General features: G+C 28.9%; 5 protein-coding genes across 10 annotated transcripts; 3 read left to right on the forward strand and 2 right to left on the reverse strand.

The window, feature by feature from the left end:
• The first annotated feature begins 3,564 nt into the window (after positions 1–3,564).
• Positions 3,565–4,627, forward strand: LOC109598953 (diphthine methyl ester synthase). The gene is made up of 4 exons (XM_020014863.2): positions 3,565–3,770; positions 3,821–4,175; positions 4,229–4,372; positions 4,429–4,627. Exons 1-4 carry the CDS (start codon positions 3,636–3,638, stop codon positions 4,611–4,613), a joined length of 819 nt encoding a protein of 272 aa, XP_019870422.2. The 5' UTR covers positions 3,565–3,635; the 3' UTR covers positions 4,614–4,627.
• A 383-nt stretch (positions 4,628–5,010) lies between these two features.
• Positions 5,011–6,047, forward strand: LOC109598955 (39S ribosomal protein L13, mitochondrial). 2 transcript variants are annotated; one of them, XM_020014865.2, is made up of 4 exons: positions 5,011–5,072; positions 5,125–5,248; positions 5,301–5,689; positions 5,966–6,047. In XM_020014865.2, exons 1-3 carry the CDS (start codon positions 5,049–5,051, stop codon positions 5,687–5,689), a joined length of 537 nt encoding a protein of 178 aa, XP_019870424.1. In that variant the 5' UTR covers positions 5,011–5,048; the 3' UTR covers positions 5,966–6,047. The 2 variants fall into 2 exon arrangements, with proteins under 2 accessions (XP_019870424.1, XP_049826292.1); XM_049970335.1 differs by lacking the exon at positions 5,966–6,047 and having other exon boundaries at positions 5,301–5,751.
• Positions 6,048–6,188: 141 nt separating this feature from the next.
• Positions 6,189–10,792, reverse strand: LOC109598945 (leukotriene A-4 hydrolase). Of its 4 annotated transcripts, none has more exons than XM_020014849.2 (10): positions 10,615–10,792; positions 9,894–9,953; positions 9,727–9,842; positions 9,532–9,671; positions 9,366–9,477; positions 9,243–9,311; positions 7,398–7,760; positions 7,135–7,341; positions 6,941–7,085; positions 6,189–6,881 (listed from the first exon to the last, which is right to left on the reverse strand). In XM_020014849.2, exons 1-10 carry the CDS (start codon positions 10,718–10,720, stop codon positions 6,250–6,252), a joined length of 1,950 nt encoding a protein of 649 aa, XP_019870408.2. In that variant the 5' UTR covers positions 10,721–10,792; the 3' UTR covers positions 6,189–6,249. The 4 variants fall into 4 exon arrangements, with proteins under 4 accessions (XP_019870408.2, XP_019870409.1, XP_019870410.1 ...); XM_020014850.2 differs by lacking the exon at positions 10,615–10,792 and adding an exon at positions 10,053–10,178; XM_020014851.2 differs by lacking the exon at positions 10,615–10,792 and adding an exon at positions 10,101–10,167.
• A 421-nt stretch (positions 10,793–11,213) lies between these two features.
• On the forward strand, positions 11,214–13,116 carry LOC109598951 (nucleoporin SEH1). Its single transcript, XM_020014857.2, has 6 exons — positions 11,214–11,374; positions 11,432–11,588; positions 11,646–11,907; positions 11,965–12,198; positions 12,605–12,759; positions 12,816–13,116. Exons 1-6 carry the CDS (start codon positions 11,264–11,266, stop codon positions 12,995–12,997), a joined length of 1,101 nt encoding a protein of 366 aa, XP_019870416.1. The 5' UTR covers positions 11,214–11,263; the 3' UTR covers positions 12,998–13,116.
• A 2,064-nt stretch (positions 13,117–15,180) lies between these two features.
• Positions 15,181–16,567, reverse strand: LOC109598957 (RB1-inducible coiled-coil protein 1). 2 transcript variants are annotated; one of them, XM_049968548.1, is made up of 5 exons: positions 16,534–16,567; positions 16,325–16,492; positions 15,989–16,250; positions 15,804–15,918; positions 15,181–15,742 (listed from the first exon to the last, which is right to left on the reverse strand). In XM_049968548.1, the coding sequence occupies exons 2-5, from the start codon at positions 16,419–16,421 to the stop codon at positions 15,482–15,484; spliced, it is 735 nt and encodes a 244-aa protein (XP_049824505.1). In that variant the 5' UTR covers positions 16,422–16,492; positions 16,534–16,567; the 3' UTR covers positions 15,181–15,481. The 2 variants fall into 2 exon arrangements, with proteins under 2 accessions (XP_049824505.1, XP_019870426.1); XM_020014867.2 differs by having other exon boundaries at positions 16,325–16,559.
• Between the last annotated feature and the right edge of the window lie 330 nt (positions 16,568–16,897).

Genomic DNA, 16,897 nt, shown 5'->3' on the forward strand with positions numbered 1-16,897 from the left:
GAATCGGCAGTATATCGTGACCCTCGACCGAAGAACATCGACTCTCATTAATAAGTCAAAAGGAAAGTACAATGAAGCAAAACACGACATAAAATATTGGATAACGTTTTTCTTGACCTTAAGACACAAAGTCTCGCACCCCGACAACTGGAACTGTTTTGTTTGTATGGAACGATATTTTTTTATACAACGGTTACCCTCTATTTAATCAATAGTTTTCCTACGTAGGCATATTAACTGTACAATATATGTAAGAAACAGTTCAAGGAACTTGGTTACTTTAATGCGGACAATATCAAAGTTTTAGAAGAAAATAGTACTCATAAGAATCATATTTATATTTACAATGCATTTAAAAGCACACTAAGGTTGTTTTTCGTTAATTACGAAAATGTTACAATTATACTAATAATAATAACTTTTTTCTCTTTTGAGAAGACTAAATAATACAATTCTACATAAAGTATGTACATAGGATTCCATAATAGACGTCCTGCACAGAAGGTAGTCCTGAGTGATATTGATAAACGTGTGATTGGAATTTTGCCACTCCGCCGTAGATGGGCGACAGGAGAAGGACATGGAGAAGAGACGCGACTCGTCGTACCAAATAGGCACTCCGATAGGATTACCCTGAATGTATGGGGATGGATGAGCAATTCAGGTCCAGACGAACTGATTGTTCTGCCATCCAGAGCAAATTCTGATAATTATTTAAACGTTCTCACTTTACCCGGCCGATGATATGGAGGTAATTAATTTTGTTGACGACAATTGTCCCATGCATCGAGCTAGTATCGTGAGGGAGTGGTTTGCGGCCCATAGGGAGATAAAGAGAATACCATGGCCCCCTAGATCACCGGATCTTAACCCAATCGAAAACCTTTGGGAGCTCATGGGACAAATGTGGGAGAACAACAACGAACGGACCGCTGGCGACCTGTATCAGCACTGCCTCCACATATGGGAAGATTTACGGAGACGGAACTATTGCTCAAATATTATGAATTCGATGAGGCATCGATTTGAAGCCGTAATAGCCACTGATGGCGGCTACGCAAGATTTTAATTTTGTTAAATTATTTATTTATTTATTTAATAAAATTTGCATATTTTAAATTTTGCTTTATATTATTATTAATCATACGATGTAAATTTATAAATAATAATTTTATAATAACATAATTATACTTCTACTCAGTGTTCTACAATTATTGCGTTAAGATTTCGTTGTTAACTTACTAAAATACAATTAAATGTAAATTTGGGGATAGAATATGCGAGCCCGCATGTTCAGGTCGAAAAAGAAACTCGACCTTAGGGAAGTAATGCCATTCTGCAACCGACTGTATATATGTATATATAATGATTATTGTCTTAACATACTTAATATTCATTGTTATATTCATATAACTAGTATACTATAACTATAATATCATGTTTTCAACATGTAAATCACCTACAGCTTTTTACACGCGAACTTGTAAGTTCGCGAAAAATCTAAAAACGAATAACTCTTTTTTATAAGGTCAATGCTTTTCCATGATATTTCATAAGGAAAATCCATCTAGTAAGAAATTTTTCAATTTATTGAAAAATGAAGCATTTTGTCTACACCGTACCACATTTCAAATAAAAATATTTTCCACATTTAGCAAGAAATAATTCTTGGTCAAGCGTCTAAATTTAAAATAACCTGTTATTTTTGATATTCTGTTCCGGATGTAAAAAAGAATAACTATTCCTTAAAATTATTTTGATTTGTATGTCTTATTAAATTGTAGTTTTATTTAATACTTCAGTTTGAATTTATAAATAATATTGAATAATTAAGCTGTCCTAATAATAGAGACGACAATACTAATAAAATTATAACGTTCGTATGTTATTGTTATAATTTTAATTAGTTTATAATTTAATTTGAAAGTAATTTTTTGATTAACAATAAATTGAAATAATTAATGTATGAAATAAAGCAAATATTATTATTAATATAAGCATTAAGTATTGAAAAAAGTATTTTCGGTTTTTGGTTCATAATTTATTTTAATAAATTTTTATATTTTAATATATTTGTATTAAACTGTATATGTTATTTGAAAGTTGTTTCAAAACTTCAAAAATCAACTTAAAACAACAGGAGCGGCAAGTCGCATTCCCAATCAATTTCGAGAATATGCTGTCAGTGATATTTATTTCGTCGATTTATTGAATGCATTGAAGCTAAGCATCGTCAAAGTCACCGTAGCATCTCTACCAACGAAGAATTTAAGCAATATCAACCAAAACAACATATCTGGAAATATGTCACTCATTAAATGCAATGATTCAGTCATTAGAAAGACGCTCCATGCAACGAGGTTCAACAATAAGTTCTACAACGGATTCCAATAGGATTACGTGAAGATTCTTGGGTGGAAGGTAATTTCCATCCTATTAACCTTATTATGAAATTTAACGAAAATCTGTTAATTAATGGACAATGTATTGAAGCTGATAAGCCTGGTGAAATAGTACTTAAAAAAACCTAACCCAAGAAAGATGTTGATTAGTATATAGTGAAATTTTACATATTAACTACCTACCAAGAGGGCAAACGATCAATACTACTCGCGAATTGGTCAAGATCATAAAAAACTCAAAGACGGGCTTCTTTAGTCAATAGAAAAATGATTCTTGACAATGCAAGACTACATATCGCTCTAGAGACTCTGGAATATAATATAAAAAATAATATAATAAACAAATAATATTTTTGTTATTACTCAATTTTTTACCTAATTAACGGATTATCTGAAAAAGAGGTCGAAACAAAGGTTGATCTTTTTTTCTAGTGGCATGAATTTGTTTGTAGAACTTTCGCAAAAAATTATTATTTAAATTACTTCAAATGAGCTAATTTGAAACAGGTCTTTAATATAAATATGGAACACTTTATTTAATTTATTGTAATAAATTAAAAAAATTAAGGAAATTTGTACATTAAACATGTTATTTTATATGCAAATTTTTGTATTTTAATATTTTAAAATCCTTTAAATACAGATCTGTATATAAATTTAAATTATTTAGAGTCACATTATTTTTATTATACTTACACCAATATATAAAATTAACTATAATTATAAATTATTATAGTCAGTAAAGAATAGTTTATTATAAAGCGGTATATAAGGTTTATTAATATAATCTTATTTTTTGTAATCTTATTATATTTTGAGTGGAAGCTGCTCAATTTTTTTACCACTAATTAATGATGTAAATTTAGAAAATATGTAATTTTTAAATGTATTATTATTTATATATTTATTTAAACTGTTTAATATTTATAGTGATAATTGTCACCTTTTAAGAGATGTTTAAATCTGGAAATGTTTAAAAAATTTTTTATGCAATAAAAATTAAAACAAGCCAATTTTCAATTTTTATTGCATAATTTATTATAATTAATAATTTTTTATTAGGTGAGATGTTGAAAAAAATTTTTCAAATTAAAATATTTAATTGTCTAACATCGCAAGCCAAATTCTTAATACTTACACTCTAAGAAGTAAATTCTAACCTTTCTATTTTAGAGGTTATATTTATATTTACCATACACGTTCTTTTAATTAAATATAATAAGAACTAATAACATGTTCTATATAATTGGTTTAGGCTTAGGGGATTACAAAGACATTACCGTAAAAGGTCTAGAAATAGTTAAAAAATGTGAAAGAATATATTTGGAAGCATACACTTCGATACTAACATGCGGCGCCGATGCACTGGTAAAAAACCACTTTATCAAAAGCTACTAATAACTTTATTTATATTTTAGGAAGAATTCTATGGAAAAAAGATCATAACAGCTGATAGGAATTTGGTTGAGACAGAAGTTGATGAAATCTTAGCTGGTTCGGAGAATACAGACATAGCTTTACTGGTTGTTGGTGACCCATTTGGAGCCACAACCCACACTGATATTATTTTAAGGGCGATACAGAAGGGTATTAAATACCAAGTTGTGCACAATGCTTCAATAATGAATGCAGTAGGATGTTGCGGCTTACAATTGTACAGTTTTGGTGAAACAGTGTCTATACCTTACTGGATGGATGGTTGGGAGCCAGACAGTTTTTATGACAAGATTGTTGCAAATTATGAACACAAATTGCACACACTTTGTTTGTTGGGTTTGTTTTTTATCCCTTAAATGTATTTAAAATTTTTAAAAAATCATTTTCAGATATCAAGGTTAAAGAGCCAACTTTAGAGAGTTTAACAAAAAAGAAAATTGAGTATATGCCTCCAAGATTCATGTCAGTCAGTGAGGCAGCTCAACAGTTGATTACAATTATTGAAAGAAAAAGAGAAAATGGAGATAATCCCAGTAAGCAATAAGTCATGTGTATTTTGAATATAGTATTAATAAAAGGTATTTTTTAGTTGTTACAGAAGATAGTCTATGCATTGGACTGGCAAGAGTGGGTTCAGACTCACAACAACTGGTAACTTGCTCTTTAAAAGCTATGGCAAATGTTGATTTGGGTGGACCTCTACATTCCATGATCATAGCAGGACCTGTTCTACATCCTCTGGAGACTGATTATATAGAACAATTCAAAATATAGATATTTCAAACGGTTATGTGGCTTTTTTATTGTATTTTTTATGGAAATATATATACACATACACACACACCTTTGATTAATAAAAATGTAGCTGGTAATATTATTTTTATTTTAATTTTAATTAATTTTCTGAGCAATTTGATATTAGTTTTATTACTGGTAAAGTTCATTTAATGCAATTTTGTTTAATTTATGCAGGGGATTACATTGTTTATTAAAACTTATTTCGATAATATATTTGTTGCAATATTATCCAAAGCTATTCTGGTTTTTAAAATAATTCAAATTATCTACTAGCTTTAAAGATGATAAAAATATTTTAAATAACACTCGCAATAATTTATCTACTACGAAATAACCAAAAGAACTACTATAAGTGTCATCTCGTGGTATAATTTTGAAATACAATTAGTTAGGTTATAAAATATCGTAAACATGTCTGTATTAAAAAGGACACAGGTAATTCGTAATAAATCTTTTTTTATTACATTAAAATTCTTCTATCTTACAGCAATGGGCAACTTTCGCTCGAATTTGGCATGTGTACGATGCTAAATGGCAAAATCCTTTTCAATCTGCCAACATTTTAAAGAAATTTCTAATGGGAATGCACAAACCAATATACCATCCTATGAGTAAGTGTTTATTATTCCAAAACCACTTACATTAACTTTATGTATATTATAGATGACTGTGGTGACCATATCATTGTAATAAACAGCAAAGAAATCGCTCTTCCTGGTGATGAATGGAAGAAGCGTGCTTACTTTCATCACACAGGTTATCCGGGTGGAGCCACTTGGACATTAGCATGGGATTTACATTCAAAAGATCCCACAATGGTGCTAAGAAAAGCTGTATATAATAGTATGGATGGTAATTTACAGAGAAGATACACAATGGAGAGGCTGCACATTTTCCCTGATGAAAATGTTCCTGAAGAATTAATGAAAAATGTCTCCAATCAAATAAGAGCACCCAGACCAACACCCAAGAGACTAGATCATTACACAGAAAAAGAAATTGCTGAATATCCTAAAGTAATTGATTATCCAAAGGACTATGTTCTAAGATAGGTACGAAATATGTAAATATGTTATTTAATGTTGTTCTTAAGTATAAATTAGTTAACTTAAAATTCTGTTTCATTCAAACTACTTATTTATACACAATGTAAAAATACATTTATAATTTCACTTGCCAGTCCATGGAATTCTTTAATAAAAGGTGTAAGATTTATATCCATATTGAAGATACCATTAACAAGTCAGTATATAAATTTTATCTTGGAAAAGTTTTCAACCACTTCTAATGCATCATATTGTTACATTTAATTTGTAAACACCTTCTAGGTGCCTCACAGTTGTACAAATCTCTATACATCACAAAGCTTGGGTCAAAGAAGAAAACATGTAAATTGGGTAACTAAAGTTTTTTATAAATTTTCATTAATAATTCCAAAGAAACTACTCGCCTGGAATTTATACCAATAACCAAGGATCTAGATCACACAGAAAAATAAATATCCTAAATTTAAAGGGTGTTAAATATATTAATGATAATAAAAAAAGGCTGTTCCATTTAAACTATTTATTTACATAAAATGTATAAATGCATTAACAAGTTTGTGTAAAATTTAATTAGAAAGATGCAAGTCCTTTTCCAAAGTGTAAGCTGAAACATGCATCATATTATGTTTGTTTTGTTTAAAGTTCTCTATGGCTTTGTTTCTCGATGCCTCCCAGTTGTACAAATCTCTGTATAATGGACGTACAAATTTCATTCTTCCAACAACATTAATCCAACTCAATACTGCATCAACTTTTTCTTCCCAATGAGCTTTGAGGCAGATTCTCAACCATCTGAACTTAATCTCGGAGTTCTTCACCTTGTCTAAGTTAAACAGTTTATTGAAAGCTTCAAGTTTATTAATTGGTTGGGCTTCAGAAGCAGATAATTTTCCTAGAATATAGATAAGTTGTCCAGTAGTCAATTTAGACTTTACTTCTTCAGATATAGGTATTGGCGACTCATCTTTCCAGTTGATGAACTTGTCCACTATGTCATCAGCTGCAATAGCCAAAGTTTTATCATAATCAGGAATAACTGGTGGCATTCCCGGAGTGTACAGCCAAAGATTCCAATTTATGTCCTTGATATTAGTCACGCTGCTGAAGTAATTCTCGAAAAAGTTTTTAAAATCGTCAGTATCAATGGATTTGTATTTAAAGGTGTCAAAGTATTTACGTAGGAACGGCTCAAATTGTTCTGAAAAAATTATTTGGTTCTTTCATTTGGTACGCAATCAAAAATTATTTAAACCATACCTGGTCCACCAACTGTGGCCTCTAAGTATCTTAAGAAAGTTTGTCCCTTTTCGTAAGGAACAGTGGAGAACGCATCATCTGGATGAATTCCTTTAAGATTAATTACCAACTGAGTCAATGGACTAGTTTTTCCAATAAGATTTATCTAAAAACACAGATAAAAATGACATATTCACGATAAATCAATTGTTTACCGTTTCTTCTAACTCGCTGACATGTGAATAAGCATCAAAATCTTGACTTTGGGGCGATTCTAGTTTGCCCTTAATTTTACGTTCAACAAACACAGTAAAACCTTCATTCAACCAAAAATGTTCGAAGTTACGATTAGTGATCAAGTTTCCAGTCCAGCTGTGAGCAATTTCATGGGCTACTACATTAGCCAAAGATCTGTCACCAGCCTAAACACACAAAAACGATTATTTAATTAAAACAAATATTTTACTAAATCAATTACCAATAAAGTAGGAGTCACAAAAGTTAAACAAGGATTCTCCATGCCGCCATATGGAAAGCTGGGCGGTAATACAAGTAAGTCGTAAATGCCCCAAACGTAAGGACCGCATATTTCTTCGGCAGTCTTAAGTTGGTGTTCAGTTTCGGCAAATTCGTGAGCGCAGTCTTCGATAATTTCTTTTTCCGCCCAAACGTGGGATCTCGGTCCCAGTTTTCTAGATTCCAACACACCGACCGCAATAGCGATCAAATAGGATGGCAGTGGTACGTTCTGGACGAAGTGTGATATTTTTCCAGAGTGAAGTTCTTTCACTTCGCCTCGAATAGCGGACATTAACACCGTAAATTCAGAAGGCGCAGAAATCTATAATACAAAATTATTACTTGTATCTTAATATTTCTGAATGTGGCTAGCTGTAAAAAATCCACTTTATGTATATGATACATTATATAAATTTAATTATAAATAGAACTATTAATAGTTAATAACTGTTAAAAATGTTTGAATTATTAATAAATTACATCAACCAACAACAAAGAAGCCGGTAAATTTGCTCAGTATTGTAGATTTAGAACTGCTCACCGCAAGTCTGGCGCCCAAAATAATTTCCGAACACGAACCATAAAAATTTTATAGTATTATTAGATAATGACAACATACTTCAATCAGTTCCAAATGGTTATGCTGCTTATGTAAAGTGACATATTCCAATATGAAGTTAAACTTTGCAATAATATAATATGATAATAACTTTGCAATATGGGGAATTTGTGCAGATTTGAAAGTAGCAGTCATTTTACTTAGCATGCAGTTTTAGTATATAAAATGCTGTACTTTTTGGTCACAAAGACAATCTTTTGAACCAGGATTAAAAAATATTAAAGAACAATCCTTTAGTTCCTTCAAATAAAATATTACTTCCACAGTTATATATCAAACGTAGCTTAATTAGAAGCTTAGAGGTTTTCCTGCCTTCAATTACACAAAAACAAAGAAACCAAAATCAAGGAGGAAATTTTTGTGGGACGTAGATAAGACAACTTCTCGTGGATTCAGAATTTGAAACTGCGCTTGAGGAAAAATAAAGAGGCTTAGAAAGCCTTTAGATCGACAGTGACCAGTTTCTTAGGAAATAAAAGAACAAAAAATTATCTAAGCATTGTAAATAACACTCTACAATCATATGAGAATATGAGATATAGTATGTTCTTAAAAATACATTTCTACACTCTCACTTAGAATAGAAGATGAACATGAATAAACTGCAAATATGGAAAAAAATACAAAGGAAAGTGGAATGTGTCAATGTTAGCGGATTACGGTTCGATGTTTCCTCGAGAGGAACCAAAGACTATATATAAGACAGCCATTAAACACGAGGAATGTGATCAGTTTGATTAATCATTATTTTAATTAATTATTATATTGAATACTAAATATGTACAGATATGTGGTTCATGGAAAGAAGAAATATTAAAGTCAAAAATCTTAATAAAATTGGTCAAATCAAATGATGTGTCTATGCAATAAGGGGTACTCAAATATTACACTCCATTTTTTATTATCCATCTGGGAAAATTTTTATCCAGGACATTTGAAAATCGTAAAAATTTGTTACATTTTTTTAATTACATTTAATAATTAAAAGTAGATAAATCGGGATTACATTATCATACTAAATTAAATATTAATATATAGATAAAACTACAATGATTACTTATTATCTTGACACTTCACTTTTATCTAACAATGTAATAATCCAATTTAATTATGAATAAGAGTGGTTTATATTAAATCCTATCACATTAATTACAACTTGTAAAAATAAACTTATATAATACTTACTGTTGCAGTATATTTAACTTTTACAGCAGGTGTGTCCTGACATGGTAGGACTGATCTAGCATGTGTGGGCTAAAAAATTTCAATTCACGCACATAGTTGTAAAAAATATTTTTATTTTATTACCTGAAACTGGCTAAAAAGATATGGATGTTTTTTGCCAGCAGTAGCACTAGGTTCTAACCATTGCAGACCAGTTGCATCTGGACTAGTTTCATAATCAATACCAATAGTGAATCTAAAAGCAAATTGCATTCTTAATTGTCAATAATATCACTATAATTGTAATTACTCAATCTTTCCCTCTGGAAGCTCTACTGTCAATTTGGATCCAAGTTCTTCAATAATTGGATCAGAAATTGAATAATTTAATTGTTTGTTAGTATCAACATCATAAATGGAATTGATATTTAATTTTAAAATATCCAGGACCTAAAAGTAATTTTTTTATCAAATCACAGTAATAAGTTATAGTTTGAATGAATACCAATTCTGTAGCATTATCCTGCACTTTTTTTCCTGAAAGATGGACATTTCCAGACAAAATTTTTTTGTCAAAATTCACATTTAAATTAAGGAAAATGTTTGTGACGACAGCAATTTCTAAAAATGAATTTATCAAATATGTATATTTTATTAAAATCAGTAAATTACCTGGCCTAGAAAAGGAACTGGGGTCTAAAGGGCTTAAGGCTAGCTCGGACATTTTTCCTGCTGTAAATAAAAGTAAAGTGTAAAATTGTAGACGATATAAATTGAAAAGTAGATGTCCAACTGACAACAAAACAAATCACTTTAAAAATGATATCCTACATGGCTATCAGATCAGAGATGTCAAGCGATAACGAACATTTCACATACCGCAGTATAAAAAATGTTCATCGTTAACACAATATACATACACATAGACAATTTTATTTTAAAATTGTTAATAAGTAATAATATTAATCCAAAGACAGGTATGAATGATCAGCGGGAATGTACTAAATTGACAAGTTCTAATATAGGTTAGGTTAGCCTCATGAGATACGAAATACCAGTTTAAAGTATCGTTTATAAATGTTATCAAGTAATTAAATATTAAAGGAAAAATTGTTATTTTCAAGAAATATTGAAAGTTTATAATAAATTGCAAACGTTTGTTATATATTATATTCATCGACAGTCTTATTAATTAATTAACTGTTATTATTATTTGGCATAGAATAAGAAACTCTTATATGATAATATAAACACTTAAAGTATTTTAATAATGGGTATGTATATATACATACAGCTATATATAGATATAATACCAGTTTATATAAACTTATCAGTACCAAATAACTATTATATTCTATTTTTTGTGATAAAACCTATATGTTTGTATACATACCACTATGGCCTTCATAAACACTTGCAAACAATATTGCTAGTAGTCCAACAATAACACTCGTTGATGATGTTAACATTAACATAAAAATTAGTTTAGTTTGAAACATCTGCAAAAATTATAAAATATTATCTTAGTATTGTCAAATAGTATTCAATCAAGTTGTCAAAGTTCTACATATACACTTTTAACATGATGTACATAAAATGTATTACATTTTATAAATATTCGATAATAAATACAGTAACAAATCAAGTAAACTTTTATTTCGAAATATTAAATTGACCTTCATATCGTGATTACTTTCTCTTCGTAGCTATTAAATATTCCAAACTTAATATTATTTAATACAATCAATCGTTCATGCATGCATATAATTTTACTTATTTTATTTATATTAAAAGAAGATCGTTTGTGAAGTTCCTTTTGATATTTGCTAGAAATATAAATTAAATAAACAAATTTATTTTATTATATTTTTTTCCATGCTTTTATAACAACAAAACAGGTGTTAAATGCCTATATCCCTCAACAATCGGCCAATTTCCCGCCGTAATTTTTAAATCTGCTCTGCGCAACAGTTTCATTTAGCGGTTTCTCATGTGTTTATAATCTATGGTCATACTTTGAAACTTAGAAATTCGTACAAGCAATGTTTGAAGCACAAGAAATTAACGCTGAACATAAAGATTTAATACATGATGTTGCGTATGATTATTATGGAGATCGCATGGCCACTTGTTCTAGTGACCAATACGTAAAAGTAAACAAAATCTCATATTTATAAATATAACCTTTAAACGATTATTTTGTACTTTAGGTTTGGGATCAAAATAAAGACGGTAAGTGGACGTTAACTTCGAGTTTTAAGGCACACAGCGGGTCTGTTTGGAAAGTTACATGGGCGCATCCTGAATTTGGACAAGTTTTGGCTACTTGTTCATTTGATCGAACTGCAGCAGTATGGGAAGAGATTGGTACCAAACGAGATTCTTAATTATGTGACTGCCTATCTAAACAGCCAACTGTTTTAGTTGGAGATACTCCAGGTCCTGGTGAAAGGGGAACAAGGCATTGGGTCAGGCGAACAAATCTTGTAGACTCTAGGACTTCTGTAACTGATGTAAAATTTGGTCCTAAGATTCAAGGACTGCAACTTGCAACATGTTCAGCTGAAGGTATTATAAGGATATATGAGGCCCCAGATGTAATGAATTTAAGTCAGTGGACGTTGCAGTATGAAGTGCAGTGTAAATTACCTTGTAGTTGCTTGAGCTGGAGCCCCAGTTTATCAAAGTTAGTTGCATAAAAAAATTAAAGTTTTATCATAATAATTTTTATCAAATTTCACAGAATTCACCCACAAATGATAGCTGTTGGTAGTGATGATGCCAATGTTGCAAATGGGGGAAAGGTCTTTATTTATGAATACAGTGAAAACACAAGAAGATGGACAAAATTAGAAACCATAAACTCCATAACAGAGCCAGTTCATGATATCTCCTTTGCACCAAATTTAGGCAGGAGTTTTCAATTGTTAGCAGTTGCTACCAAAGATGTTCGAATTGTGCATCTTTCTAGTGTTGAGTAAGCACATTTTTTTATATATAACTATATATATAATTTTTAACTATTCTAATTATTAAATTAGTATTTGGAATTTAAGAATAAGTAACAAATTGATTTAATACCAAAAATGTTAAATTACACTAGGTATATTTGCAAAATGTATAAATTGTAAAGTATTTTTTTTAAACAGTACATTTTTAAACAATATGCATATCCAAATTAGATTTTACTCAATTAATGATACAATAAGAGTTTATACTAAAAAAAATATCATTAAAATGTTAAAATTTGCACCACATACATTTATTAATTATAAAACTGTTTAAATAATCTTCTAATATACTTAATTGAGTATTTTATTTTATTTATTTTGCCAAATAAGTAATTAGTTAACTATTAGAGACAAACTAATTATATGTTTCAGAGATCCAAATCTTCAAGGTAGTTTAACAAAATTAGATGTAGAAACTGTGGCACAATTTGATGATCATAATAGTACAGTTTGGAGAGTATGCTGGAATGTAACTGGAACAATTTTAGCAACAAGTGGTGATGATGGATGTGTAAGAATGTTTAAAAGTATGTATTTAAAATTAAACAAATATTTAATAACCTAACACCTTAATTTAAAATAGTGAATTACATCAAGTCATGGAAACCTGTAGCTGTTCTCAAGGGCGATGGTTCTCAAATGAATGATATTCCAAAGAGTGCTCAACACCTTTCATCAGGTTTACAAGTGCCACCTCTGTCGCAAACTGCCAGGTATTTGAAATTGGGAAATATATCACAACCTCGTGAATTGCCTAGGCATTAGGTTATATCAATATAATATTACATCTAATTTTAAATGAACGATATCACTTTGGTTTTAATCATGCCCGCCTACGATTATTGAAGGATGTACATTATTGAATAAATGATTTCTGTTAATTATTTTGGCTTTTCTTTCAAAATTCTTTAAACCTGTTCATTGTATATTATTATTATCATGTTTGTTTGACACATTTAAATCTATACGTAATTCACAAATTTATATTTGTGCTCAAAAAATTTCTATTTTCCAATATATATAATATTTTTTATTTTATCAAGTTTAATTGTAAGTAGTTTTCTTTAGTTTAAGATTAAATATATTATTTATTAACATATTTAATCTTGTGTTTAGTTGTTAAAGTTGATTTTATTTTTGTTTTATTGTTTTGTTTCAGTCCTGTAGTGCATGTGCATGTTGAACCTTCTAATAAACCAAGTACTTTAGGATGTCCAACGAGAACAAATCCTAATTTATTATCAGCCAATTTATTTCAAACACTTAGACAATCATTTAATTCTATATGATATAGTACAATGTGTATGCAAAATTTTCCCAAGAACATTTTATTAAAGATAGTAAATAAAAATATGTGCAGTGTAGATACCAGTAGATTAATTGAAATGATATATAAAAAAGTTATGTAGAGATATATTCGAATGCATTTAGTTTCCAGAGCTTGATTTTAGATAGTAATTTTTTTTACCAAACATGTCTATACTGGTAACTTGACTTTTAACTATTTTAATCAAATAAGTTGCTCAAAAGTTGTAGTAGGTGTTTTTAAACAAAATTATTTACAATCTCCACATAAAACAGTGAATTGAAAGGTTTAGTACTGGAAGAAATTTACGATATACTTATAATTGTTATTGTTTTTCCTATATATTTGAGCAATTTATTGTTTCAAGGTTTTGTTAAGCATTTTATTTCAGATCGAAACTGTATTAATCGCAGCAATTTGAAACGTCGAATTATATCTCATTATTTCTTAGAATATAAATCCCAATTAATAAGGGAATACAGTTTGTTCTGATATACAGATTTACTTTTGGTCACGTACATTTCCTTTACAAAATCAGAAGGGCATTAACGCTTTTATAGCATGTAACAGTATTTATATTATTCAGTATTTAGATAGCCAGCTTTTAGATTAAATTTAGGAAAAAAATATGTGATTTTTTACAGGGTCTTTTGCATTTACTAACATTAGGTACGCAAATTTGATTATCGTAATAGAAATATTACAAAATTAATACAAACCTAAGTAAATGTTTTAAATTTAAAGCGGTATAGTAATATATGTTTTGTATCACCGATTTGATGAATAAAAATATTTTACAGGGTATTTTTACATTATTCAGTCTTGACTGTAATTTTTTTTTATATTTTATACAATTTGCCAAACTTTGTGTAATAATCTCAAAACTTGTGCCAGAAATATTTTTAAATAAAATTGTCATTTATTTATATATAAAAATAACCTGGTTCAAGTTTTTAATTTCTGAATGTTATTATAGTGTAGTATGTTTATAGTAATAATAAACCAGAGACCATTGTTTCTGATTAAAATAAATCATTATTTATATTTAACAAAATATGTATGGAGTTGGAATAATTTATACTAGTTGTAGTATTGTTTTAGTGAAAAATATGTTATTTTAATTATTCGATTTTGTGTGTGACCAAAATAATAATAAAGTGTTTCAATTTATTTTTTATTTAATAAATTTTTTGTTGTAGGTTCATGTAATTAAGAATATAGCAATGTATTTAAATACAACTAAATTCCTGTGTATTGACATCACTTTTTGTTGAGTAATAATAATTTAATAATGACTAATAAAATTTTTAATTTTATGATTATAGTAAGGCACTAAAAAAATTAGTGAGATTAAAAACATACTAAGAAAGACTGCCTTCAATATTTTCTCCCTTTCTTTTGAAAGATAAAAAATGTAAATCGACGTATTTAGTGGAATGTAGTACCAATAGTTTATATAGGATGTCAAAATTAAACTTGATTAACATGTTCTTTGAAATAGGTAAAATATTAAATTTCATTTCCGAAAAAATGCATTTACGCTGTTTATACAAACTGATTACAAGCTTTTTTTCATTGCTCAGTATAAAGGAATTTATTTCTAAACTTTTAAATTATTTAATTTAGGAAATTAAAATAGATATTTAAAACAATAATAATTTTATTATAATTTGCTCGGGTATATATAGTATTTATAAAAGTAAATTGATGAAAAAAAAGAGGCTTACCAAGTTCACTCAGCTTATTTTAATGAAACAATAAAGATTTTGGTACTTGTTCAAAAGAAACAAGTTCTCGAGAATAATCTCTTAATATAAGAGGTTCTGACAAGAGATTAATCATAAAATATCCATTATGTACAATGGGCTACTTTAAGAAAAATACATATCATATCCTTAAGCAGTACTGAAGAATCCATGCTATTTTTTTTGTGTCATATAGGGTCATTCACATGTTGTTAATTTAGTGTCAACAAAATCTATCTTTCCTTGACTAAGAAGTTTTTGTTGTAACTCTATGTATCTCCTCTTGCTCTCCTCTACTTGCTTTGCAGCTTCTTCCATATCAGGTGCAAGACCATGATACTTTTCTTCTAGTTCTGCTTCCAAAGACTCTTTTTCTGTCCTAAGTTCTCTTAAAATATTCAGTTCTTCAGAAATATTTGGCAAATGCAAGTATGTCTTCTTTAGCCAAGGATATTTAATCTGCAGACATAAATTAAAATTAAATGAGAATTATTACTACTAATTTAAATTTATGATTTACCTCTGCTTTTAACAATTCCTTCTCATACCTCTTTATTTTTTCTTCTGATTGGATTAATGCACCATTAGACATTATAGGTATTGCTGATATTTTATTTTTTGATTCTTCTAATTCTCTAAAAAATATTTTTTTTTAATTAATGTATACATTTTTATAAGAACTATCAAATTAAATGTCTAACTTACGTTTTGATAAATTGTATTTCCTTTGTGAGTTTTTCATTAAGGGCAACATATAGTTTAGTACAGATTTTAATTTTTGAAGAGTACATATTGTGTATACGAAGTTTATCTGCCTGCGACAAGGAATGGCTTGTCGGGTGTATACCTATAGTGCCATGCTCTTCAGCTCTTTTTGCTAAAGTTTCCAAGTTGTCATTAATTTCAGTATTACATTGGTCTTCATTTAAAAGATATAACTGCCTAAATACAGCCTCCATTCGGGCATCTTAAAATTATATTATATATTTCCATTTAACATACTTAAATCTATTTGAATTTATTTCTGTAGATTCCACTTACTTTCTTCTTGGTAATATTGTAAACGTTGGTTCAGCTGTTCGTTTAGTTCATTCAGATTATCTTCGGGAATAACAAAATCATTGGTATTAGTGTCCATATTAAAAATTTTATCCCGACATTAACTTAATTCCGAAATATGTATCAACGTCAAGAATATTTAACAGACAATATTATTGTATGAATATTTGATTTTGACATTTGATGGCGCTTATTTGTTTTCACCCATAGAAAACATGCATTCATGAATGATTCAAAGATTACCAACATAAGATAACTAAAAGTTCAACCGTTTTTTTTTTAATTTTAAATTACAATTATAAAATATTTACTAAGAAATGTATAGTAGAAGTAATGTACGTTTATACAGCTTTTTTATTTGTAGATTTTTTATTCTTGTTTTTAAAATTATAATTACATAATACATTAATGGACAGACTGTGTCTTCATTCCAAATTCAGTCCACAAACAAATCCTAAGTGCAGAAGCATTTTTTTCACACTGAAATATTAATGTTCCAAGACCTAGAGAAAATTTAAGTAATTAATTGACTTTGCGAATCTACTCAACAAGGCA

Source organism: Aethina tumida, chromosome 1, assembly GCF_024364675.1.
Source record: "Aethina tumida isolate Nest 87 chromosome 1, icAetTumi1.1, whole genome shotgun sequence".
In the NCBI taxonomy this organism is placed as follows: Eukaryota; Metazoa; Arthropoda; class Insecta; order Coleoptera; family Nitidulidae; genus Aethina; species Aethina tumida.

Excerpts from the sequence above, each read along its gene's own strand:
- LOC109598953 (XM_020014863.2), top strand. The coding sequence starts at position 3,636 with ATGTTCTATATAATTGGTTTAGGCTTAGGGGATTACAAAGACATTACC. Across the intron at positions 3,771-3,820 it reads CATGCGGCGCCGATGCACTG|GAAGAATTCTATGGAAAAAA; the intron begins GTAAAAAACCAC and ends TTTATATTTTAG. Across the intron at positions 4,373-4,428 it reads AGAAAATGGAGATAATCCCA|TTGTTACAGAAGATAGTCTA; the intron begins GTAAGCAATAAG and ends GGTATTTTTTAG.
- LOC109598955 (XM_020014865.2), top strand. The coding sequence starts at position 5,049 with ATGTCTGTATTAAAAAGGACACAG. Across the intron at positions 5,073-5,124 it reads CTGTATTAAAAAGGACACAG|CAATGGGCAACTTTCGCTCG; the intron begins GTAATTCGTAAT and ends TCTATCTTACAG. Across the intron at positions 5,249-5,300 it reads ACCAATATACCATCCTATGA|ATGACTGTGGTGACCATATC; the intron begins GTAAGTGTTTAT and ends TGTATATTATAG.
- LOC109598945 (XM_020014849.2), bottom strand. The coding sequence starts at position 10,720 with ATGTTTCAAACTAAACTAATTTTTATGTTAATGTTAACATCATCAACG. Across the intron at positions 9,478-9,531 it reads CTTCCAGAGGGAAAGATTGA|ATTCACTATTGGTATTGATT; the intron begins GTAATTACAATT and ends ATTTGCTTTTAG. Across the intron at positions 9,312-9,365 it reads ATCTTTTTAGCCAGTTTCAG|CCCACACATGCTAGATCAGT; the intron begins GTAATAAAATAA and ends GAAATTTTTTAG.
- LOC109598951 (XM_020014857.2), top strand. The coding sequence starts at position 11,264 with ATGTTTGAAGCACAAGAAATTAACGCTGAACATAAAGATTTAATACAT. Across the intron at positions 11,375-11,431 it reads CTAGTGACCAATACGTAAAA|GTTTGGGATCAAAATAAAGA; the intron begins GTAAACAAAATC and ends TTTGTACTTTAG. Across the intron at positions 11,589-11,645 it reads AGCAGTATGGGAAGAGATTG|TTGGAGATACTCCAGGTCCT; the intron begins GTACCAAACGAG and ends CAACTGTTTTAG.
- LOC109598957 (XM_049968548.1), bottom strand. The coding sequence starts at position 16,421 with ATGGACACTAATACCAATGATTTTGTTATTCCCGAAGATAATCTGAAT. Across the intron at positions 16,251-16,324 it reads ACAATATTACCAAGAAGAAA|ATGCCCGAATGGAGGCTGTA; the intron begins GTAAGTGGAATC and ends TATAATTTTAAG. Across the intron at positions 15,919-15,988 it reads GAAATACAATTTATCAAAAC|AGAATTAGAAGAATCAAAAA; the intron begins GTAAGTTAGACA and ends AATATTTTTTAG.